Raw genomic sequence first — 27,678 nt, 5'->3', positions numbered from 1 at the left:
TTATTTTAGTCTTGTATGGTAGATACAAAAATTTGCTGCAAACAAGTCTTCAAAATTCTGAGGTGAACAACTGAACCACAAGGAAATAGTTGACAAGAAAGGGTTGACCTTGTTGACCAGTTGACCAGTAAATAGAGGTAGATTAACAAGAAAAATTACTCTATCGCAAGGTACTTAAAAAACGCAGTTGCTGTTGTTGCTTCTCGCCTGACTTTACTGTTTTTGCACTTTTAAAATTCTTATTAATAATAACTGCTGAATTTCGACCACATTTTAGAATATCCCATAAATACTTTTTATACCAATATCATGCGCCGGCCTTAGACAACTATCCGTTAATTGCGTCTGGGTCTTACAAAACCGCATTAACATATCCGAGAGTATAGCGTTATAAAATGGTGTTGATTTGCTGGTTCCCGTCCACTAACCTTTTTAATTGCTATTGGTTTATCCATTTTTTAAAAGTTCTGCAATCGAACATTGTATTTATCACTTTGCCGTCGACGTTATAGATTTCGCGCTAAATACTCAATCCCATCGCGTCACGGAATTGGCACAACGCGCTCGTTCGGATCAAATTAACGTACTCAGATACAAATCAATCGGTTGTAAGGCTATTGCCGACTGAAACCAGGCAGTCATATGTTGTTTATACAAGGCCGTCCCGAGGAAAACCTACAAGCGCGCAATGTGTGTATACGGGCCGCCTGGCTACAATGAATGGCGACCAGCGCGAGAAGTGGCAAAGAATTTCGCCGAATGTCATGCGTGAGGCTGCCACGGCGCGAAGGACCATGCGGATAGTGAACATAAGAAATATTTGTAAAAAAAAACAATAAACAAGAAGAAAGAAAATTTGTCTAGACCACTATCACAAGTTACTTGTAATGCAACAGCCAGAGCTAGAGAAATTGTAGCATCCGGCCAAGCACTTGCCGACTTGTCAGAGCTTGTAATGTACACGGTCAATCTATGCATCCGATCTTAGTTTGCACCTTTTTATTTTGAGAGTGTTTCGAAATATTTGCAGTATTTTTTAAACTATTTTTTTTCTCAATTCGAATTAAAATTTTAAAATTTCTGCAAAAATTGAGAAACGCCGTTTTTGAAATAGGAAAGAAACTCTTTGGTTGACAGCAACTTTCGAACTGTACCCGGAAAAGAGAGTGAAAGGCAAGGCGCATTTGGGAAAGTAGCAGACTGTTTGAAACATCTGAACATGAAACAGGGCAGGAGATAAAAAAAGTGTTAAAGTCCAATTTACATGCCTTGCCTCATTTTATGTCCTTTCCATATTATGAAACTAATTTTCAGAATTTTTGATATACAAGTTGTCCGTGGCCCCAGTCCGATTCTGCACTTTCGTTTAACCTTCAGATTTATAAGGCTAACTGAGCGGTCCTAAGGTCTTGGTCAAAGAAAAAAAAGAATGAATGAAAGCAAAGACCAACCAAAACGTTAAGTTAAAGGGAGTAAATGCTACTTTAAAATTGTAAAATTTCTTCTTGATTTAGAAAAAAATTCTCTTTCATCTTTACCCATTAATAATGCATTTCTATATTATACAAAATATTGTAAACTAGCATTGCTAATAAGTTACTCTGCAAAAACAGCGTTATTGATCATTCAGGTACGCTATTTTCAGTGAACTTCATTTTGCGCTATAAATTATTATAATTCAAACTGTTAACCAGCATATTTTATAAAAAATATATCATATACTATTAAGCCGGCTCCAGACGGGTTCGATTAATTTCAAGAATGTCTTTTTAAGCCGATAAACGCACGAAAAGTATGTGTTTATTAATCTCGTTCTTAAGTTATTAACATTCGATTGGTGCGACTATATATACATATTTTTCCTTCCGACTAAAATTCTTTTAAATAAAGCTATGTTGTCGTAATGGCCGCAACTCGCTTCTATCGAGAGGAACATCGCTTCTCGCTTCCTAAACCCGTTCACTGAAATATTTTTTTTAAGGTCTTATGATTTTGATTATTAAAGGATCCTGTAATTGACATTCCATATTTGATTCAACCGCGTTTAATAATAAAAATCTCTAACCCGTACGAATTCTGAGAATACGTCTGTGGATGGACACAAACAACATAGTTCCAAATTCGAAAAATATTACCCCATACAAATTATGTACGATAATTGAATCATGGACATATTTACAACGACATAAAAAAAAACTTGTTGGCTAAATAAATTAGTTTTATAGAAAATTCTTTTGACATTAAATCCTATGGTATTGTAAACGTTTTAAATTTAAAATTGATAAGCGGATTAGGCGAACTGATAACAACAAAGATAACATGGAAAATATTTGACAAAGTTCCCAAAATGTTTCGATATATCCGGTTATGATTCATATTAATAAAAATTTTACACGGAAACATCCGCTCGTGATTACGTATAACGTATGCATTGTCTCCTTAAATAGAAAATTACAGTGGCTAAATCATAATTATTGTGTACTAAAGAAATTTGTGGTTATTCGATAATTAGGTCTCCAGTATAAGTAACATTAAGTTACTCTATTGTTGACTATTTAACAAAATCTTTGAATAATAATAAAAACTGATAGATTACTTAGATCAGCGTTAGCTTTTCCTACCTTACAATCACTAGTCAGAGTATCTCTGAATATTTTGATGTAACCAGTAGGCATTTTTTGCCGATCAATATTTTAAACATAGGAGATACTTTTCGACACATTACCGGTAATCAAAAATCAAAGACATCTGTTTATTTTAGGATTGATTATACAGCTAAAAATTACCTTGCCAGGGTTGCAACCACTACAGTGTGTGGCCAAATGTGTATATTAAGAGGGATATTTCATCCTTCCTTACTTAATTTTTTATTAACGGTTTAGAACAATAAGAATAAAGAAGCTTTTGCTAATAATTTAAAAAATGTATGTATATATAAAATATAATAAAACAGTATAAAGGTTCACTCGTATCGAATTCCTTCCAATTTTTTGAATATGATATTTATAATTTTATTCTAAAGATGGACCTCCTTTGTTTTGTTTTATTAAATTTCTCGAAAGAAGCACATGGTTTTTTGCTGGATTTGTATTCAAATGCTTTTTTTGATTATTGTAATCTGAAATTGTTGGTAAATATTTGTTATAATCACATTTGGCTTATCGTGTAATAACCGAGTGTCTAAAAAAGTGTACAGCACGAATACATTCATTAACTGGCGGGTGACATGACTAGTGTCAATTGACCACTTCATAATTGACTAGTCAAAAAATGTATTATCTGTCATTATTTAATAATAAATAATACTTATTGTATAAAAAATTATTAGGCGTTTGTGATGTATAATTAACTACCTTCAAGGAACATAGAAGGACTCGACGGCGACGTAATGCGCACGATAAATAAATAAATATAAATTTAATGGTATTTGAAAAATATTTCAATCAAGTGACCGGCCAATTGATTGGACATGACCATGAGAACTAGCCAATCATCACAATTTAAACTAAAATATTATTTCGTACACAAACAGTACGTATTAAGAAATATACAAATTTAATTAAAGTGGTTGTATACCTTCAATAATTTAATTAGTGAGTATTCAGTTAGGTTAGCGTTAGACACCTAAAGTCTGGTATCCGTAGTCTAACAAACGAAAGTTTCGCTTAATCTAAACGAACGTTAGATGTCCCTAAAAATGTTGATAGGAACGACCGTTAAACACTTTCAAATAATTTTAATCTGCTCCATGTATGAAATTCCTGTAAATTATTTGGGTTCAACATTCATTCAGTATTACAGTCATCGCAGATCGCAAGTAGCACAATACCTATTAATATCGAAACAAATGCTCATCTTTCCAAGATTAATTTTTGACTGGGTACTCCAGCTTATCAGAATGGGGACGTCACGTTTTCCAAAAAGCGTAACGGATCTAATTCCAGACACACCGATTACAAACGGCAAAAGTGTTCCGCAAACAATAGCTAAATCGTTAAACGAAACGCGGCTAATGTGTCAAAAACGTCACCCGCGCATCTCTGTGTGGAAATTGCTGGGTCGACTAATCAACCGTTTTATATTATTTGACAATATGGTGCGACGCATGTCGTTCTCGGTGATAAATCCCAGGACGTGTTATTCTAAATACGAACATTTTACGATGTTTAAATAACGAATTGTTTTTTGGAACATATCGATAAGAAAATCATTTTACGGGCTGTATTTCCGGCGTTGTTCATACCAAAGCACGTTCCGATGAGGCGAACGTTTTAATATTTGGTCAAGAAAGCAATTGCTGCATTCTTTAGTTAGACCGAAACATTTCCATTGGCCAAATAACTTATTTTTTCCACTCCCTAATATGCACCGATCAAGCGTGGGGAACTTGTCACTTTAAGACTTGGTTACCTACGGTCGACAACCATTCGGAAATTCGATACTTTACTCACGAGTTTGCGAACAGGAATATACCCGAGCTGTTTTGCCAAAATTTACCTGAGAGCTAATGCTCGTAGAAAAAGTATCGTACACAAAACGTTGATAAAATTTTTCAGTCACTCGTTTAATAAACATCCACTGTACTCATGCCAAATAAAACTCGTGACTAAAATTGCCTTTATGAATAGCTTGTTGCTTAATATACTATTACCATTTTCTTGGCTGCGCGCACTCGGTTAAAATATTTGTAGTTCCAAATTAAAATGTGACAGAATGACACAAATAATTCTTATACCACGTCTCAACTAATGTACAGGTACATCATTATCAGTAAGTTAGGGCGACTTGTATGTTTGTTAATTTAGGAAATGGTGATTTATTTATTATTATTTGTATATTTTCATTATCGTAAACTTTAACCTGTTACCAATACTGTGCGTGTGAATTAGTTGGGAGCCAGTAATACTCTATTCTATATTCAAACTTTTCTAATCATACACAAGCAACAGCTAATAAGAATAATATTCGGTACAACCGTTATACATTACATACGAGCATAGTTTCAGTACTATTACAAAAAAAAACATCCATTTTCCAAAGACTTATTCAAATTACATAAAATATCTATTTTATTTTAGTTTATTATTGAATTGAGTTTCAGATGAAAAATTATTTACCCAATTTTAGGTACATTATTATTAATAAAATTAATTTAATTATTAATAATTACCCCCTAAAATAACATAATTTTGTACACAAGTTTTTACTTATCTCATTGCTAAATAGGTTGCTATATATGCAAGTATATGCTTTACATGTACGGGTAAGTATAGTATTATCATCTATTTTATGTATATATGTATATTGTATCTTTTTAACTCAATTCAGTTGAAACGTGAATGAAAACAAATGAAACAAATTTGCAAATTAACGAATCGTAATGGCCGTTACGTCGTTATAATTCGTATTAAAATGACGCAATCGGTATTTCTACAACAATACCAATAACATAATACTATGCATATATATTCCACGTTCATTGGTATTTTAAGATCCTGTTATCAATGAAGATGAATCATTCAAATATTGTGCATGAATCATCACTATTTTAAATTTAACGTATTCCGCTGTTTGTTTATCAGCTGTTGAGGCAAATGCCGGTTCGTCTGGCGGTTAAAAATCTACCTGTTTACGCATTGTCCAGTAGATTAAAAAAAATTGTCTAGCTAGCTAGCAGGGTGGTTCGTAAAGCTTCGGAAATTAGGAAAAATATATGTCAAGATTAGTCCCGAAATATATTATTATGGACTAATCAAGAGTGCGCAAAGTATCATTTTGTGAGTGAGATTCATTAAACACTGACGCGAACTACTTCGAGAGAGTTCGGTAATCTAATCACAGGTTAAGAACGAACAAACGTCAAATTCTTTAAAGTTCGTCAGTCGTATTACACATTCATGTTGTTTTGCAAAAGTGTACTCGAAACTAATGTTATGCAGCATGTTTATAAACTGCCTACACAAACTGGTGACTAAAGTGTCGTTTAGGAAACTCGTTGCATAATTATTATTTTCATATTGATTTATACACAAAACTACTAAAATCTCGTTTAAGTGGTTATTTATTTTTTACGATTATTTCTTTTTACGATTATAAATATAAACAAATAGAACAATTATACGAATAATATAGCATACACTTGGCGTATACGGTGATAAGCGATGCTTCCCTTATCAATTTAATTTTCAATGCGTCGCAATACATACTTAGATATGCCGACTCCGACTAATTATGCCCTGTAGTGGTTTGAAATAAATAAGGAGCATTATGGCTGCGCGACATACCTAGAAGTGTTCGTAAAAAACAAGTTTCGAAAAAAGTATACGAGAATTAAACCACGTAGTTGTCGAAAAGTATTCGTGCAAACAGCTATGCTGAAGCGTCTTATCGTTTAATCATGCAATTAACAATCCTTTCAAACAAATCAATCACCTGAAATTATTCCTCTCATAGCGTTAGTTATCTGTCAGTAGTTTGATTCATTATCGCATTAATCTAAAGCTGAACATGTCATCACGCTCATTGATTTATAAAGCAAGTAATCGATTAGATGGATCCTTCCTATACTTTATCACGGGGTTATAAGTCCGAACCGCCAATTTTATCATCATCCTCTTTTTGTTTGTAGAGTTGCCAAGCCCATTATACAGGGTGCGCTAACAAGGCATAGGGCTAGTACGTGCTATAAACGTTAAAAGAATTAACAAATTCTTAATAATATTGTACGACCAAAAATGTTGTGCATTTATTGCTTTGACGTTTTTAGTATGTTATGTAACAAGTGCGGTAAACAGCAAAGTTTACCGAACGTGTTGCATACCATACTTTTTCTACGACCGTTAGTTTTGGTTAGTTGGGTACATTTTCGCAAAACGACACGAACATATTCACTGACATAACATGGAAATATCCGATTGATCCGAAACTCGTGCGCTAAAATCCCGGAATTGTCGGAAGTGGTTCGGATCCGTGGGAAACAAAACTGACGTGGTAAAATGACGCTTCCCGCACGCTAGATCGGTGGGTAATTAGGCATTTTACACACGGGAGTAGAAAATAGTATATTATGCAACAACTGCTGTAAACGGCATTTGTCTCACGAATTTATTTGACACGAGCGGAGCGAGTGTTTAATAAACCAGTAAGTTAAAAAGTTTACCGAACGTGTTGCAAAACACGAATACATTCACTGACATGACCGTCAGAATTGACGAACGTCAAAATTCAAAGCGTGGGAAATATCTCCGAAAACATCCGATTGCTCCCAAATCCGTGCGGTAAAATGCCGGAATTGTCCGAAGTGGCTCGGATTCACGCACGCTAGATCGGTGGATAATTTGGCATTTTACAAGCGGGAATAGAAAAAGTATTTTTCAGTACCATAACCGTAGACCTTCGCAGGACCGTGGTAAAACCCATCCCAACAGATGTTTATTCTGCATTAAGTATTTCTTGCCTAAGATGGACTGTAACTAATATTTGTAGAAACTTGAAATTTTTATTTGAAACGTAAATGGAAATTCTCGATTCAGCGTTTAAATAAATTAGAAACTATTTTCATAATCCATTTAATACCCTGGCATAAATCTTAAAGTCCTGCGATACCTGCGTTTATTTTGAGAGATTCTTAAAAAAATAGAAAATCAAAGATGTTACATAATGATTTTATGTTAAAATTCACGCGAGAAACGCAGAAAGCTGCAAATTATAATTCAGTGTATGATTTATAAACTCGATAATATTGCTTACCTTTTGAAATAAAATAAAGTGTATCTTAATCAATGCCGATAAGGTATGGCAATAATTTTTGATGACAATCGTAGTAAGCAATTCCTTGTTTCGTGTATGCGAAATTTATTTTTTCTTGTTTGACTCACAGGTAAACTAAAATTGCTATAGCTTTAATTTAAATGATGATAGGCAGTCGCCAAATGTCAAGAAACCTATTTGTCAGGTATCGGAAGATTTGTGTGCGATGGAAAGAAACACTTCGATAAAGGAAGTCAGATAAATTATTTTTCTCGAAATTTTTAATAAAATAGCACGTTAAAATCAGTTTGGAAAAAACCAAAATATGTATTTAATGATCCAACTTTTGCGTATCTTCTTTTTGCCATAAAATATTTTACTTTATGTTAAAGTGTCAAATAAGAAAAAAATTATTAAAACTCAATATTAGTGTTGGGACTGGTCAATTGACCATCAATTGACTACTCCTTAATTGACCGGTCAATTGACATAAATAAATTTGACCGGTCAATTCCACAACCCCACTTAATGAACTTAAGCATTTTAGAAATTTTTTAAAAGGAACGTATATGTTTCTTTTTTAATTTTCTAGGCGTTGCTTTTTTACAGCAGGTCCATTGGGTTCATCCTAGACAATTATAAGTCTAGGCTATTATCTTCATTCGGGTTTAAAGGCCGTCGTCGATTGGAATTACTTCCTAACGTTTCGCTAGCACGAGTGGCGAGCTTCTTCAGAGGTCCTTCCATCTCCGATGTTGGACGTAGACTGCAGTCAACATCGGAGATGGAAGGACCTCTAAAGAAGCTCGCCACTCGTGCTAGCGAAACGTTAGGAAGTAATTCCAATCGACGACGGCCTTTAAACCCGAATGAAGATAATAACTTATCAACGGGCCGCGAAAGCCTTAACCAAATTATAAGTCTATTTATTTAAGCATGGATAATGAAAAAACATTTTTAAATATTTTCCCCTGTGCAGGAAATAACATCAACAATTTTTGTTTCAAATAAGTCGAGCTAGAACATTATTTCTTTGACTTAATAGAGTGTTATGTGGTCGTAATTTTAACCTCAAACTACGCACCAGATTGCTGCACTGAAAAATTTAGAGACATTTTTAAATGTGATCGTGAAATTAGTCAAATTTTTTCTTATTTGCCATCACTCGTTTAAATTTAACTCAATAAAATCCCAAATGATAAGTCGTTGACACAAAGAAAGCATCATGTTTCATCATAGCCGATATAAATTCTTTGCTGATTCAAAGGCGCAAAGGCTAAAACTTTCTATTTTCTTCGAAACAATCGCGTCAGACCGAGTATGATTTAGCAAATCAACAACACATTATTTTTTGCAAACATCGTGAGAAACTTTTTTACACGAGGAAATTCAAATGGCTGTAACATTGTTATGCATAAATGCAGAAAACTAACCCGAACAACGTTCTCGATGTAGAAACAGCTGTGCACTTTTATATTAATAGCATTACAAAAAATACGGTATCGGAGTTTACCTTTTAATGAAGAAACAAGTAACAAACATACATAACGCGAAGTTTAAACAGAATTCAGCAGATTTAAATAATGAGAAAACACCCTCGTGTTTAACATAGAAACTGTCTGTACCTCGATAGAGAGGAAATTGTCTTTTTATTGACATTTTACCTTCCATCATCATCTGGTCCCAGTTGTCATTATTGATGGAGAGCTTCTTAACCCTTTCGAACTGAATCTCACGCGCTTGAAGTTTTGGAACAATAGGACGGTGTTTTGAAACAATGCACTACATCTAACTAAAATAACAATTTTTGACCTCGAACTGACCTTACAATAGCCGGGACATCAGTTACTTATAATCGTCTAGGGGACTTTAACCCCGTTGCGTTGTTCCATCTGTAACCAAGCGGATTCGAATTTCTTTGGACTTGCGGTTTCTGATGAGGTATTAGATTTTCAAATAACGTGATTATGTAGATTTAAATAAAGGCATAGGTGTCATGTTATGTCTCTTATCGCGTCGGCATATAGAAAAACAATAATAGTATCGCATTTCAGAAATTATTAGCCATGGCGCGTGGGAGATTAAATACAAAAAATGCTACGTCGCGTTTTATTAAGACCCACTTAAAAAATAACGATAAGTAAATATAGTTTCGAAAAAGGTTTGGAACCCCCAAGGTATTGCAAATATTTACTGCGCGCAATCTAAATAAATAGTGTTTTATTATTAGATCTACACTAAAATTAAATCGGAGTGGCCGCCTGTTTCGAAGGAATTCATACTTGCTGAAAGTTTTTTAGCAAAATGTTTCTAGAGATAAAGTCCACATATTAATTCCGATGATTCTTCAAACAAAGCACGCGTCAAAACGATATCACCTACTTTTTTTAACGGATAGACTCCGCAACATTTTTGTTATCTGTTACGATTGAGTTTTTACGCTTTTTCCAATTTACCAGTCCCTCGAAAAAATCGTTGAAACTTATTCCACTAGTAAAATCCCAAGATAAAAACGCAGTAATAGGTGTTATGATCCAGTAACTACATCAAAAAAATTTGGTTGTATATTATAAGTTTTATTAGAATGCCACAAAACCGAATACCTAGTAAATAATATACGGTTAAATTGCATTTTTTGACACCCTGTTGATTATAAATACCTACTGCAACATTCCATTGTAAACACTTCTTAACTATTCGAAAAATATTAAAATTAGGTTACAATAGGGAAAAATTCAAAAAGGGTTTAGGTTTAGGACTAAACCACCGAAGACAGCATACACGGCATTCTTTTTATACCACGTTGAATTCATTTCAATTCTTCTGTAGTTAGTACTGTACATTCCGTTTTCAACGTAATATAGTAATATAAAATATAATGACGTCCACGTTATTTAATAATTCTACTATGTATTCGGGAAAATAAAACCTTCCACAAATTCGAAATTAATTTCAAAATTGGATTACCAGATTATTTCATAAAGTTCCTCGCGAATAACTGTTATCACAAACTGTTTTTCCCGACTCAAACGAAACTAAAATGTATATTCTTGAACATTTTGCGTAGAATAAACTACCAAAAGTATTATTTAACTAAGAAAATATGTAATGCTTCAGAAATGCAAAAAGAAACATTGAATGAATACCTATTTTATAGTCTTTAAAATATTTCATTTCTTTGTGAAATTCGAAGAAACAAATGTCACATTAGTCTCGAACAACGATTTCAACAAATTTCCAGAAGCACTAATCTCAATGAGATTACTGGAAATATGTAAATAAAAAGGCATGAAGTAAATATCTGGACCAACTCATCCTAAGGCAAAATGCTAAACAAGCAACTTTTGCCGAAATCTCTATATAAGATCCTTTTACTCGGATTAGATTATATTTTTAGTATTAATATTGGAGTTATCCCTGTCAGCATATACTCCCAAATTTGCGCTGTGTAGTAAGAGAGAATGCTGTTAATGTAATAAATATTTTTAATGTTCTGAAAGTAGTAATATTACGGCAATACTAAAACATTAGGTCAGTAACAACATCCGGTTTAAACCAGATGCAAGATAAAATTGGAATTGGGAATTAAAAAACATGTTAGAACAACCATGTAAAGATGATGACAATAAAAAAAGAAATCTTTATCATAACTGTAGTTTCCACTGATGGATATAATAAGATCAGCAGCGATGTTAACACTTTGTTCTCAATTAAACCCGGCTACCAATTATTCTCATTCTGCCAGCGCTAAAGGCATGTCGCTCTCGCATCAGAAACAGGAAACATTGCAACACTTTTGTTTATTTGGGACATACACATGTCGCGCGTGGGTGATATTTTAAATTTGAAATTTATGCACCTGTCGGTTTTTGCCCGTTCCGCGAAACGCGCGGGAGTTGAAAACAATGCCTCGAATCTAATGAGTGAAACAGAAAACACAAAAGTGCGTATCCAGAGGAAGTGGAAGTAATTAATAAACAAACCATGGAGTGTAACCTCGGCCAGACATATCAAGTGTCAAAATAAGCGGTTTATTTTGTCTGCCGAATCGCGGGACATTTTGTAAAATTTTAAGTTAAGCTTGGTAACTTTCTAATTAATAAGTTCAAATATCGATTGCTGATTCCTACTTGAGAAGATTGGGGTTTGTTGTGTCTAAGATGGTCAAGGTGCAAAATATGAGTTGTAGTGTACCAAAATAAAACTCTTTTTATCTAAAAACCACCACCTATGGTGACCTCACAACGCTTTTCGGACTAGACTAGATTTTGGTACATTCTTCATTAAATTCTTCATAATATTGTAATATACCGTAGTTACGTATCTCCCGCCCATCACTCATAAACGTAGTTCTCAGCGGGAAGAAAAAAGTTAGTCCAGCGCCGTATTTTGTGACATTAGACATTAGACATTTATGAACAAGTTTTAGTGGTCACACACACAATTTTTTAATGCCAGTGCTTATATACTGTGAGCTTGTTTGTACGCCACCCTTAAAGTCGAGTTCTCGGGTCCGTTTTCCTCTGTAGGCCTATTCCACTAATGAAATGTAATTAGTTAATCATCCTCTTCTGCACAATCATCCACCTTGACGGCATTTCAATCATTTTGTCCATCACAATTAAAGCGAATTTTTGCGCAAATTTTTTGTTCTATTCATCATTTTTATGTCTAATTTGCTTAGACTAATATACACATAGACAACATACTCTTTTGTGTATGTGTATTTACATCGAAAACTGGAACTACTATAAAAGTGGTAGTAGTAATGACCTTCTGATTTACAGTATATCTAGATCGAGGAGTATTTTACTTACCAAAAATGTATATAAGCCATTGTCCATATTTCATAATACTTCCTAATTTACAAACAAAAATGGTGCCACTTTTACACAAACTGATGTGTCCTGCCAGTGCCAGTTTATTAGAAACGAGGAACGGAGCAAATACTGACCAAAAACCAGTTTTTCCTGGGCTGAACGGTTTTACCATACGCGAAAATTAAATATGATGGCAGTTTTGGTAAGTTTTTTGATTTTAACATATGAAGAAGTTTGGCCTAAAATCGAATTAGACTGGTAACATCTATAAGCAATGCGTTTATGGTTAAATTTTCGCCAATGCCCTAACAGAATCCGAATCACATTGCCGTCCGTGACTATTGTCGAAAATTTGTATACCGATGCCGAATGTGATATATTGTCAGATCATATTTAATGGCGTAGTAAATGTGCAAACATGTTGACACTACACAGGAGTAATAAGGTAAATTATTAAGAACTAAGGTGCGTATAAAGGTCCAACACGAATTTATAGATACTCAGAGCCGTACTCTTTAACAGATCCAAAAAATATATACTGTGGATGTTAATTTATGAAATAATCAGCTTTAGCCAATATTTTAATACCCAAATTCACCCCGCTTAAAATTAATAATATACAATATCAAGTAGATGTTTATGTCACTGCGGAAAATTTCTGCCTAAAACTTTTAAGCAAATTGGAAATTCTGGATACCATGTTCACATTATGACGGCGCATTTTAAATTTGGTTTGAGCATCATTATTGTTACGACCAAAAGCGATGCATTGACTGGAACCACTTTTAGTTTTCAATTCAACATTATTACCATCGTCTAATTTGATTGTCGATGTGAATTTTTGTCAAGGACGAATTTTTGTTACAACTGACGGCGGCCAAATGATTAAATTAAAAATTTCTTTCGATTATCTTCTGAGCCATCTGGCTTGGATTTCCTTAATTTTATAATTTGGTGGTGCAAAAACCGAGGGTGTAGACTTGCCCCGCCGGAAACATCGAAAACTGTGTGAAAATTAGACCATATTAGTAACCTGTTATTACAAACAATTTGCAATTTATCACCGCAACTCTTTCACATTAATCTTAATGACTGTTATTAAATATTCATTAATATCTCTGTGAGAGTACTGTGTAATAGAGTAAATTTCGTGTCAAGAAATGTTATTTACTCTCTTTATGATGTACTAGAATACCAAAAGTCGGTTATTTAAAAATATCCAGAGAATAAACATAGCACTGTTATTTAAGAAATACTTTCTTACTGGACCAACCGTGATAAGAAGCCGACATGTTTCAAACCAGAAAATGGATTGTTTCGGCGTTTGCGTTGCTTTAAATGTTTTTAAAAAGAATTCACACACAAGATTGCGAACACATAAAGAGTGCAGCACTAGAAAGAAGTTTATTTCATATTACTTACATTATATAATATAAATTCGTTAGTTCTTTGCAAAAATATTGTTACTTATATTAGATTAAGGGTACCAAATGGGCTCACAATATTGGCTAAACGAATGATCTTTTTCAATCGCAAATTAGCGCAACAATGGCTTAAACTGTTGTTTGGCAAACAATTCTGAACTTCGTGGTCCTCGCCGGAGTTACTCAAAATGATACAAAAATAAGGTCACTAAAATAAAAAGAAAATAATTGGCTAACCTTTCGATTCAGAAACATTCTTCTCATGTTTATGTTTGGTTGGGCAGGCATTGTGAACTTATTAACCACCATGCTTGAAGTTATCTAGTAAAACACCTACGTCCAACGGTCCAAAAACACCACGCAAAAAAAATCACATCACACGTGTAACCCACTTTCAGGAATTGAATCGTTTAGAATACGCAAAACGCGTGTTATCGGATCGCCTATTACAAAAGAAATCGATTGACGAATGCTTTCCGTGCAAAGAAAGTCAAACTTTCCAAGTCCGGTGAAGACACGGATTGTATAACGGTTCGAGGTTTGTTTCAAGGCTTTGACTGTTAAGCCAGTCCCAAACGTCAGTGTATTTAAGCTCCCCTCTCTGTTGGCGTGTACATCGCGACTTAAGTTTAGATTTAAAATTTTGTTCGGAGAAGCGAGAGTTTATTGTACAAGGCGCCATTAATTTTACTCCCGTTTGCCGCGTAGCGGAAAGTCGACATGTACGATTTTTGGGGAAATCCTATTTTACCCGGTACGGAACTGGGGCAGGTGTGCCGAGAACGTTGGCTCGCGATCAATAAATAAACGATTTGCAACAAATTCTCGCAATTTGATGCATGCCCCATGTTTTTCTATTTATAACCCGTCTTATATTCTTGGACAATGAGATCAAAAGTTTTTTCTACTCCCTTCTGTAAAATATCTAATTATACACCGCTCGAGCGTGCGAGAAGCGTCACTTTACTTACCACTTGAGTTTCTTGTCCCACGGATATGAGCCACTTCGGACATTTCCGGGATTTTACGTTTGTCAATTCTGACGGTCATGTCAGTGAATGTATTCGTGTTGTTATACCTATAAACTAACGGTCGCTGAAAAAGTATAGTATGCAACACGTTCAGTAAACTTCTTAAATCACTCGTTTATTAAGCACTCATGGCTCAAATGACATTTACCACACTTGTTGCACAATATACTATAGTCGATTGGAAAGTTAAAGCTAATCACGGGGTAGGCATTGTTTTACGCATCTTTAAGGTGTAACTGCCGCTTAGTGTTGAAGCGATATTTAACTTGAACGGATTTATTTAAATTCAGCAAATACATTTAGAAAACCTTGAATAGGATTATGATGTGCGAAAGAAATATTTCGATGAGAAAATTAGGCACTTGATCAATGTTGTAAACATCATTTATCTGAAGTTAAGTGTTCGATACATCTCTGCCAAGAACAACTGATGTGCTTATTATGTTGCTTTATCAGTATTAAGCATAAAAATATTTACATATTCAAAAATCTCAAAACATTTTAAAAGTGTAACACCAGATTTAATAAATTTCAGAAGGAATTTATAAATCTTTTTGAGAAATACACACCATACCAAGAAACACAAAAAATTTAATATATTTACCAATCTTCTGGATGCCTCTTGAGGCGGTTGTTGCTAAATTGAACTTGTGCTGACATTTGCTGACTTAATTTCTGACGAAGGAAAGAGAATGGTTAGCGAAACGTCAGTCAGTCAGTTTGATTTATCAACAACTACACTACACTATGAAGGCTTCTTTGAAAAATTTAGAACTAAACTTCTCTATTTCTCAGGAAAGATATTATAAGAACATTCGGGTGGCTATTAAAAACATTTCGAGAAAAACATTGTCAACCTATTGGACGTTTACCAAGATCAATTTGCAGAAATTTTTTGTTTTAATTATTATTCTTATGTAAATTCTATAGTGCTCATCTATTGGGTAAGCATAATTCCATACATGAAACCTCAAAATATAACCTTTTTTAATAGAAAAAAATGAAAATCTTTTTTATTTTTGCGATCTATCTAATGTGAGTTTTCAACATGAATTTTTACAATTTTTATTTTTTATGAAATTTAGCCAAACATTGTGTAAAGAAAATGTCGACAAAAGATCAAAGAAGTGCCAAAAAATTACCAATAATTGATCTAAATGAGCAAAGTGATTTTTTTTATAGTTCGTTTCTCCGAATTCAATTGGCCTTTCTGAGTTTTAGTCCTCGAATTGTGTATCTAAGATTTTTCGACAAGACAAATCTTTTGTTTGTGCAACGTAATTTGTTGTATCGTATTTTCATTAAGTTTTGCTTTGAGAAATTAGGTTTCTAAAATTGTGAAGGTTAAACATTAAATTAAAAATCACAAACTAATTGGAATATCTTAAATGAATTTAAATTAAAATGTAGGAAGCACTCAATTACGCACTTTGGTGGAATTAATAGCTCTTAATTAATAGAAGGTGAAACGTTCTGTGTTCCATTACCTAGTTTTAACGCGTTTTTTTTTAGGCTGACCTCAACCAAAACGCTACATAGTAACTATGTCTAGTTTTCATATAAAAAGATTCGTGAATGTTTATTTCAAGGTCCCTTAATTAAAGCAGAGTCATGAGAATAACCTGCATTTTTGTAACTTTGTAGCTCCCCATTTTCAAATGTTTCTTTTCTTGTTATTTTCCAATTACATGTATGCAAATAAGATTTTTCATACACATAGTAAAAGCACTCGCGGAGTGATTAATTAATTTAAATCCCCGCGTAATGGAATTTCCTAAGAAATTATAAACAATCCCGTCTTCATTAACATTTTTCTTTATTGTATATTCGAAAAAATATTTTTTTAACAAAGCATTTGAGTTAAAATCATTCTATTAATAAAAATGGAAAAAGTAGGCGGACTGTACTAAGTGAGTTGGTTTTCATTTCTTGATACTAGAATTCAAGGGCTATCTCATCCCCTCCATGAAGATTTTAGGTAGGTTAGATGTTTATAATGAACAAAGAGCAGGACCGTTTTGAAATTTTGGTTATTTACATAAGTAATGGCGATCTATTGGCCTAAAGAAACGTATTCACTTAGCGAACGTATACGCTCGCACGTATGCATACGGGCGTATACGTGCGCATACGCGTGTGGATGTAAATAATTTTATTAGTCAATGCATTTGCTCGAGGAAGGGTTCGCTTTCGTGTCGTTGTAGAGAAAACGTTTTTGGAACAGTTCACAAACTAAGTCAAATATTGAGTTTTGACCATCGACGAGGTTTTTCTCCTTCTTCTTGTACATCTTCGGCAAGTACGATGTACAATGTACTTGCTACTAAAATTAACTCGTAATTTCAAACATTTTTTTAAATTTAAATTTTCCGGTGTATAAATTCGTTCCCATACGATAGATAAATATATGATCATGTGCAATTTAAACAAATTTCTTTTACTGTACGGCCAACGTGATTGGGATGTGCACTAAATTTTACTGCGGGAGTGGGAGCCTATATCTTTTGTTAAATTAAGTGTGCAGCCATTTTATTTTTAATTTTTTAATAATTTAATTGAGTATTATCAACATTAATGTCACATTCAGAATCAAAATGATACTTTGTTAAACATTTTCTGGGACTATTATAGAGCGGATTAGAGAAACAAAGCTATCATTTCGACGAAACATAATTATTAACAACTGCAGCATAAGGCGAGATTTTCTATTTCATTAAATTGAAAATCTTAAATTTTAATAATTTTAAATAATAACAATGCAGTTTACGCTTATATGGAATAAATTATAAGTATAACTGACATATGATATTAATATTCGGCAAACATTTTTTTTTTTTGCAAAATTACGTATCTGATAAATTAATTGTTGGCAAATACTTCTTAATCAGTGGTTTCTTACCGTTTATATCATAAATGCAAAAATTCTGCCAAATGATTGTGACAAACTCGATAAATCGTTTTGGGATGTAAAATGTTAAATATCTGCAATACCACTGATTAAAATCCAATGTAATCCCCATTTCTAGGAAGTGGCGTATGTCAAATGCTAAATTTGAAAAGGCTTCTAGAGATTTCTTCTGCAAGTTTGTAAAATTTTATATACGCCATTTCGTAAAAATACGGGTAAAATACACTTTTTAAATGTGGCACATTTTTATAGCAATAATAGATTTATTGTGTCACTGGGTATAGATTACAACCACAGAACTTAGTTTATAAGGCGCCATATACATTCCAAACTTCTTAACTGAGTAAATAAATTAATTAATTCATAAATTTAAATTAAATTTAAATTTATAGGCAATTTAAAATTTCTGTGCGCAAAAAGTATCTCAATTTTTTTTTCTAAATGAACGTGACATTTCCACTTCAAAGGGTGAACGTACTCCTAATTGGGTTTTCTTTTTATTGAATCACTTAATTCGTAGTATCCATTACTTCGCTTTCAATTAAATCGTACAACGGCACGCGTCATTACAAGCAACTTATGAATGAATTTACCAATAAAAAGCAATCTGTTTCTGACGGCATTCTCTCGTAAATAACCAAACGGTGACTCATTTACTCGAGCTATATTATGTAAAATTTGTCTACAAATGAAACGTTCCGTCTCAGTGAAGTCATACTACATCGATTCTCGGAACCGCTTAAGGTACGAAGCATCAACGTCTTTGGTTCTGGGTGATTCTGTGCGTGAATCATCGTACATTTTGAATCCCGTCTGGGAGGCGTAACGTTAATGTGAATGAAAAAAAAACAAGAGGTCAAAACAATCTCGGGCATAATAAGTTAACATCCCGTAACGTTTAAAACCCTGTCGGATAAGAGGGGCTCAAGCTTAAAGATGTATTGTCTTGTTTTATTTTACAAAACACTTCTTTTCATTTTTTAAGATAGACACAATAATTTTAGAAGTGAAGAATAACCGAATCGCCTTAATATACAGGGTGTCTCGGTTAAACGTTTTGGGAAAACTTGAGCTGGAAATTTCCTTAAAATGTTTTTCATCAGGTTCATCTTTTGCGTTTTTCGAGATATTAATGGATTTCTTACTAGACCTAGATTTTGCCGCTTCTTACGAAATCGGCAAAAAGTCAAATTTGGCAAATGGAACACCATTTATCCAATATTCTTCAACTGATGTATTATATTTCTATACCTAAATGATAAGTAAGGTTTTCGAAATAAAAGCACTTTTCTTCAAAAATTTACCAAAGTATCACCTTAATATCAGCATTACACTGACAATTTGACCAGTATAAGGCACCACTTTGATATCAAACATTCGTCAAACAAATTCACGAAATTTCTTATTGTATAATTTTTATTTTTCTTCATAACAGACTGTTGCTTAAAAATTTCAACCAAATATATGGGTGATTCTGATTTAACTGTGATATTTTATATCTTGTATTGTTTGATTAATAATGAAATTTTTGTATTAGATTATCATGAACATATTTCATCATGTTTCTTATATAATACAATTAGTCATTCAGAGAGAACCTACAACATATCAGCTAAATGTCAGAGCATATTGACAAATAAATGCGTATTTAAAAATACCAAATCTTGATCAAATTATGTATTATATATGGACATTATGTCCAAGAGAACAAATTCGAACCAAAATTACTCTAAATTGCAATAAATTTTACCGTTTACAGAATAAATTGTGACCTTCTTTATCACTTTCAGATTTAACTCTATGCAGATAATTACTCGTTCTCTCTTGGTTACAGAGTACCCCACAAGTAGAAATCTGGTGATTCCAAGAGCCCCATCTTCTCAACCATCGATCGTCAGACATTTGAAGTAATTTCGGAAATTTGATCGAATATAATATTTTGCCGTAAATTGTGAATCTTATTTGCTAAGCTTTAAGAAGACAAAAAATCATTTCCAATCAAATGCATTTCAACTCGTGAAAGCTTGGCTTCATTCGTCCAAATGACTTTCTTTAAAAACTTATGATATTCGTGGGGGCGTTAAGGGATGGCGTCACAAAAGTCTATCTGCTTTTTATTGTTTTCTCGGTAAATTATTATCCCTTTATGAATTTAGTCGGGTACATGTCATGATTTTCAAGAATTTTGTGCATAAAAGCGTGAGTTAAGACCAAGTTTTGTTCTGCTTGCGGATAAGCGTAAAAATTGGCTAAGGTAATGTTATTGTTTTCCTGTGATGAGTGAAGACCTTATGTAATCGTGTTTCGGCCTTGAGCTTCGAACCATAATTACTAAAGCTACTTTCTATTCGTATAAACTCCTCATATTCATACGTAGCAAATCAGGATACATCTCGTCGAACCTTCAGCATCCTACCTTTTAATCCGTCCATACTCCCCAAATAATAAAAAGGTTCATCAAAATATCATATGAATAATCTGCTCCCCTTTTATTTTCTTTTAACTTTTTAAATAAAGATTGGTAAAAAAATTCTTTGTTAATAGAATGACTATTTTCAAACTGTTACAAGACATAAAATTTTATGGCTACCCTACCTACCAAATATGTCCAAATAATTCGATTTTTAGAGAAAATTGCTTGATTTCGAAAATCTTAGTATTTAGATATCGAAATGTCATACGAATTGAAAGGCGCATGAGAATATTGGATATTATACAGGGTGTTCAAATCAAGAGTTTTCACAACCCCTACATCGCAGAAGGCACTATTGCACAGAAAAGTATAGGATCCAGCTTTCTAGTAGTCAAATAGCAATCATGACATTCACTGCTGTGGTTAAATTAATTTAGTGTTATTTTACATGTAAGTTAAAGTCCATATCTTCTTATATCTCATCCTTAAATTTCAAAATAAACCAAACTCAGGTAAATGTTCATTCAAAATTTTAAATCATGTTCTATCCGGTTGTCCCGCTATCCGAATACACATAGATAGTAGTGAAAGTTCGTTTTTTTGTCTGGAGATCAAACGACGTATGTACAAGAGACGCCACCAATCGGCAAGAAATGCAATGAAAGTCTGGATAGTAAGGAAAACTCGCGCATACTGGCTGAGATTACCAGGGTCGGTCCATTCGACAACACACAACCGACACTCTATTAGCAATGAAATGAAAATTTTCTTTGTAATGTAAACCGAACACTGCAGCCTCAAATATCATACGCATAAATATGCCGATGATGACTAGGGCTATTTGTTCTTGGAAAATAAGGTAACGGCAAAGAAAGGGAAAAATCAGGAAGCCGAAACACTCAGACTTGAAAATCTTAATAAGTTTCCCCGATATAGAATAACATACTTTTTTGGAACATCGATCACACACACAAAATAAGTATATATATCGTGCCAGAACTATGAGTCATTTTGACGCTTTAAATGTAACCTTCTCTTCCGAAAATTTTTCCTGTCTTTAATTTTTTTTGTTGGAATTATTATAATGGGTGTTTTTTTTGGATGTATAGAACTTTAAGTTGGCATTACTGTTCAAGATGGCGGCCGATTTAACAGCTGTCAAGTGATTTATTCTCAGTTTGGTTTGGCAATTCATCATGAATAGACTCACGCCTGAACAACGCTTGCAAATAGTGCAATTTTATTTCGAAAATAATGGTTCTGTGCGGAATACGTATCGCGCACTACGTCAGAGCAGTTAATTCGATTAACCATGGAACGTTTTCGCAACACGTTTACTCTTATTGATAACTCGCATCCCCAGAGACGCCGTACGGTGCGTACAGAAGAAGCTATTGCTGCTATAGAGCGTAGCATTGAGGAAGACCGGAATGGAAGGATCTTGGTTTACGTGCTTACAAAATCCAACTCGTGCAAGAATTGAAGCCAAACGATCATCAAGTAAGGCGTAGATTCGTCAAATGGGCCTAAAACGAGACTGCCGTTGTTCCCGATATTTATAAGCGAATTTTGTTTAGCGATGAAGCGCACTTCTGGTTGAATGGCTACGTCAACAAACAAAACTGCCGCATTTGGAGCGAAGCTAATCCTCAAGTGTATGTCGAAACACCGTTACATCCAGAAAAACTGACTGTTTGGTGCGCTTTATGGGCTGGTGGAATCATTGGTCCGTACTTCTTCAAAAACGATGATGGCCAGAACGTTACAGTCAATGGTGATCGGTATAGAGCTATGATTACTAACTCTTTCATTCCTGAATTGAATAACAATGGTGTCCAGGAGATGTGGTTTCAAGAAGACGGCGCAATATGTCACACAGCTCGTGCCACAATCGATTTATTGAAAGACACGTTTGGTTAGTTTTGGACCTGTGAATTGGCCTCCAAGATCTTGTGATTTAACACCGCTAGACTATTTTCTGTGGAGCTATGTAAAGTCATTGGTCTATGCGGATAAGCCACAAACGCAGTGTTATTGCCGATATACTGGCACAAATGTTGGAAAAAGTAATCGAAAATTGGACCTCCATATGCCAGAAATCATATTTAAAATGTAATGCTACAAGATTATCTCTCGGATAAATAAAATTCATGTCAATCGAATAATCCATCGTTGTTTTATTGCAACTTAAGGTTCTATACGTCGAAAAAAAAACACCCCTTACTATTACTCCAATTAATGATACAGTTTACCTCTCCAATTACGCGTTCGGAGATTAGCTAGAAGCGGTTTAATACAATATAGGTACACGTTTTTCGCTGTTTGCCCACCCACAAACGTTAATCTGCATTACAACATACCTATAATCAAGACAATGCGCGGACTGAGATTACTTTTAAACACCGTTAATTTCATTTAAGCATGACAATTTTAAACAAATTGCCTCCAATCGATTGTACACTATTATTTTATAGTGCTATTAATGGAAGTTAATGAACAATAATTTGCACAGAAAATTTATAATTTTCGCACGTCATGTCAATATTGGGTACACAATTTTTTCCTCATAATCTTAGGGTAATAGTAGCTTTCAGGTCTTGAATTTTGTCTTTAGGTTTGCAGACAATGGCTTTCACTGTAATGATGTCAGGGCCAAGCGAACCCGGTATATGAAACGAACGGAAAGTGCGAGGGAGCGTCCTTAATAAAATCATAGTTAACCGATAGAATGATAAAACTCACCGGGGCCTTGTAAATTTACACTTTTTCAAAATTAAAATTTCATTACCAAACGATTAATCCTACTGGAAAATGGGAAGAAATAAACAAGAAAAAGAAGATAATGTAAATTCATTTTAATAATGAATACATTTTTATTGGTAAAAGTAGTTATTCAGGTGAGTAACATCAAAAGTTGCCACGAACTAAGAAAACTTTTTTTCCAAATTTGATATTCATTCTAAATAGATAATAGTGTTTTTATTGTTTATTGTTTAAAAATATTTTCACAATGGGCTTTTAAATCGAAAACCCTATATTCTACCGATTTTACCTATAATTATGTTCTTCCTGTTACATGTAGTTAGGTACACATGTAGTTCTAGAAAATCACTACTTAAATAAAGTTTGTCGTGAAAATTAACAAATAAAGCGTTTTTCTGCTGTAAAAGAATATATAGATAAGGATAGATAAATAGATAGATATAGTACATAAAATATACATGTACATAAAAGAATGCTAATAATGAAATATGAAAAAATGGGAGTTCCGTTTTTTCCGTCATTATGAAATTTGATCAAAAAAATATCCTAAATATCCACTTATTTCAATATTTAATTTGTTGATATTATATTCTTTTTGAAATACACTTTGAAAGTTTTTATGTAAAAATATCATATATTCCGAAAAATTGCCTACAACACAATAGTTCGGCGGAATACTTTTAACTTCACAAATACATTTATGTATCCAATTTTCGTGTCACTTCACTTCACTTCATCGTACATCAAGTACATGACACCTATGATATATAATATTATTTTTTGTATTATTGATATTAATATTAAACATTTTCATCATTAATCGAAAATGAATCAGCATGGACTTATGCAAAATAAATAAGAACTAAAAGGACTTATGCAGTCGCGTTATAAGTTCAAAACGAGGGAAATTTGAGAAATTAATGAACAATTGAATAAAACTATTGGGTTAAATTGTCATTAAACAATTAATGAATTAAAAATTTAAAATGAATCAACCAATACACAGGGTGTTTAAAAAGACGCGACAATATTTAAGGGAGTAATTCCACACATCATTTTATGAGAAAAGTTCCCATACATTTTAGAGTGATAGAGTTTTTTTTTTTAAATAATGTGTTCTAAATTAATTCAAATATCTTCTTACCGATTTTTTTGAAATTTGGTAGCGTTGTCAACTAAATAAATAAAAATTAAATGTGCTTTATGTACGATGGTGCACCAGCATTCTAGTTCACTCGTGCCTTTTTGACACTAAGTACAAAAAATCACTGGATTGGCCGAGGTGGACCTCACTTATTACCAGCATGATCCCCGGACTTAAAGCCTATGGACTTTTTTCTACGAGGCATCTCCTGTGTTTACGTTACTCCTGTGGAAAATGAAGAGGATATGAGAAATCGAATTATTGCAACTGAATTAGAACAACAATGAGTAGAAGATTGGATTCCCGTATCCGAGCTGAACTTTCAGCGACTTTTGTAATTTTTTTATAGGATAAATATTAAGTTATTTTTAGTCCGCAGATATTGTAGCAATGTTTAAAAAATATTTTTATGGTTAATGGTCATGCAATAAAAATGCATTGCATGCAAATAAAATAATATTATCTGAAGAGTCACCCCTTCACATATTGCCCCGTCAGATTTGGTCAGACCTGTGTTATTGAAAAATCATATATATTTTCAAAGTAACATATGAAAGCATAGTATATTGAACTTATGATATGCTTTACTACTTTTTTTAACGGAAATAGAAGTATGTACCACTCTGGAAAAAAAATTACTTTGAGTCCTACTACTTTCGAACGATACAATTCTCACGTCCGTTTTGTTTTCAACCAGTTTTCTATTGCCGTTTTAATAGAGTCGTCCCGGCGTCTCGGCTACCGTTCGAAGAAGAAATGCTAAATATAGCGCGATCATAAAGAAAATACCATTTAACGCCAACGTGTCGAAGGCGGTTAGTGGATTTTAGTTGTTTCTAGAACAACTCGGCTCTAAATCGGTGATACATACGAGTGGCGCCACGCTGGTATTAATTTTTTTGCTATAGTTGTCGAAGAGCTTATTTTATATAAAAACTCACCGCCAAATATTTCTCGCAACTGAAAAATGTACCTAAAGCATCGTGTTTAAATTTGCATAATAAATTTATAATTTATGTAAATGATTGAAAATATTTTTATAATTTTGTTTACATTGTGTTTTAATAATACGCATGCCGTAACTAAATTTTAATGCGATACTAGATTGTTAATTCCTAAATGACCGCATCGTTTATGAGGCTTTTATGACGAACGACAGTCCCTCGATTTCTTTGAATGCTCCCTTTTGTTGTCTTAAGATCCATTTATTTTGTCAAGAACATTTGGAAAATTTTGGTATTGTGTTAAAGTAGATGCGGACACTACAGGTTATATTTCTCGAATATAAGAAACTGCACAATGAAAATTTTAAATAAGCCATGGTTGACGATAATTTGACTTTACTAAAACACATGGAAGACTACTTGAAAACGCAACTTTGATATTCCTAGCACCGAGGAATATCTGTAAGCTTTTTCTAAACGGAAGCTTCGTTAGTATTTTGTATCAACAAACTTCTCTAACAGATTTTTTGTGCAATTTTGAAAATCATTATCCAAAAATTAAGAACAAAAATTAAATTAAAATGAAAAACAACCATTTGACGTAGTATTGAAGTCAGCATAGGCGACCCGACGACATAGCATCATATAAAGAAGTATATACCCAATTGTACATCGCAATGGAGCGAACTGATTTGGAACGCCACGATGCCCACTGTTGACTTAGCCTAAATTGAATTAAGGTCGAGGTCAAAAATACTTTTTCAAAAACCCTAGTGAAAATTTTCTTACTTCTTTAAGCATTTTTACACAGCAAACGATAGTTATAACATTCACTTAATCTGTAATGTTTTCTGACTTCTCAAACAAATTCCTCAAAAAATCCTTTTACTGATAAACTTGGTTGAGGTAGAAGCAAAAAAGTGGACTTTAAAAACAATATAAAAAATGGACTACCTTTGTAGATCAATTTTAAGTGCTAAAATATAACCATGAAATCTCAAATATGTTGCAAATAATCATCATCATTAATCATAAACAGGAGGAATAGAGACGATTTATAAATAGTAATCATAACAATACAAAAATACACAATTTGTCCAATGGCGATGGCGTCACCTGGGGTCGTGCAGCCATTCACGAAATTTGGCTGATGCATCACTAGTACGCAGCACCGGTTAACCAAAATACCACGGAAAAATGCCTTATGCAGGTCGGCAGTTTGTCTAATTGCAATGCCGACCAAAATGGCAACCTCGAGTTATGTGAATTACTTGAATTTCAACAACGCATCGATGTCAACTATAATTTTACCTGCACTAGTGTTAGTTGTTTGTGGAAAACACAACAACCATATGTGACGTTGAAATCCATAAAATTTTATGTTGTGGAAGGCGAGGTCGATAATTCAATGGAGTTTTTTCGATTGCACCCAAGTACAAATTTTTCAGACTTTTCTTTTTTATACCTTTTTCCCTGGACCCACTGGAATTACACTTTTTTCATTTGAAAACACATGAAAATCTTCTTGCATTTCGGACCAGTAGGACTTTTCCTTTAATGTTGAAGACTTGGATGAATCCATAACGACACCGAACGAAACCAACCATTTTTTATGCAATATCAGTATCACCATCATAAATCATACAATGTACACAAGAAATCCATGAAATAAAAATACCAGGCACAAGGTTTTGGTCGTTTCGTCATTTAAGTTTAACCAAGTTTATATATAGCATCATCACGGTCAGAAAGTTATACCATGGCCGAGGGAAAAGAAACAGAGTACAACAGAGTAAAATAATTAGTCACTTGTAAAATAATCATTTTATATAATATAGTCAGTGTAGAAATTGACGTTAGCACTCAACTGACATAAAAGTAACCCAAATAGTAACCAAATGCAACATCCGGATAGGTAAAGATATGGTTAGAAGTTAAAAACATGCTACTTGAGATTAACCATCCCTTTTTGCTCAAGCGAAAAGAAAGCAGAAATCCAGAATCGCCTATATTTATTTAAAATTGTATACTACAATTCTCAAACAGAATCTTGAAAAGATTATTTATTGAGTAACGCCGAATTCGTAATGAACGCCACTTCCTGGGCCAATTTCCATTTCATTCAAGATCCTCCTCATTATGCTTGTTATGTCGACGCGATCACTTTTTGTAAGAACGACAAATGGAGGACGCCTCTTTTGTCAAGAGTAATTGCGCTCTCTTGCCCCGGAAATATTATAAATCTAAATGCACCACGCGCGCTCGCGCCAGGATGTTGTACTTAAGCACCAGTGGCGCCGCATGCTTAAATAGCCACACCATAGTAGGGCAGTGTGAATGAAAGAAATTATATCCAAAGGAAAGCCGACAGGTCCTTGCGTACCGACATATCAGCTTTGTTCGGGTTCGTATCAAAACTGGTTTAGAACGATCCGGAATTTGCTTAGAACAATTCCTGAACGGTCCAAACCAGTGCCCAGCC

At 33.7% G+C, this 27,678-nt stretch overlaps 1 protein-coding gene across 4 annotated transcripts in view; it reads right to left on the bottom strand.

Moving 5' to 3' along the window:
* LOC132704061 (NAD(+) hydrolase sarm1) overlaps positions 1–27,678 on the bottom strand; it is an 89,811-nt gene that overhangs the window by 30,095 nt on the left and 32,038 nt on the right. Inside the window, exon 1 of one of the 4 annotated variants that reach the window (XM_060673718.1) lies at positions 14,231–14,537. The exons of 2 other annotated variants lie outside the window; for them this stretch is intronic. In XM_060673718.1, coding sequence (XP_060529701.1) covers positions 14,231–14,302 — 72 coding nt within the window. In that variant the 5' untranslated portion in view covers positions 14,303–14,537. Of the gene's footprint in view, positions 1–428; positions 693–14,230; positions 14,538–27,678 lie in introns of those variants that run through there. One more of the 4 variants, XM_060673719.1, reaches the window with a different exon arrangement.

The sequence above is a fragment of the Cylas formicarius genome, unplaced genomic scaffold, assembly GCF_029955315.1.
Source record: "Cylas formicarius isolate icCylForm1 unplaced genomic scaffold, icCylForm1.1 PGA_scaffold_6__28_contigs__length_40554024, whole genome shotgun sequence".
NCBI lineage: Eukaryota > Metazoa > Arthropoda > Insecta > Coleoptera > Brentidae > Cylas > Cylas formicarius.
This window is presented reverse-complemented; position numbering and strand designations above follow the sequence as displayed.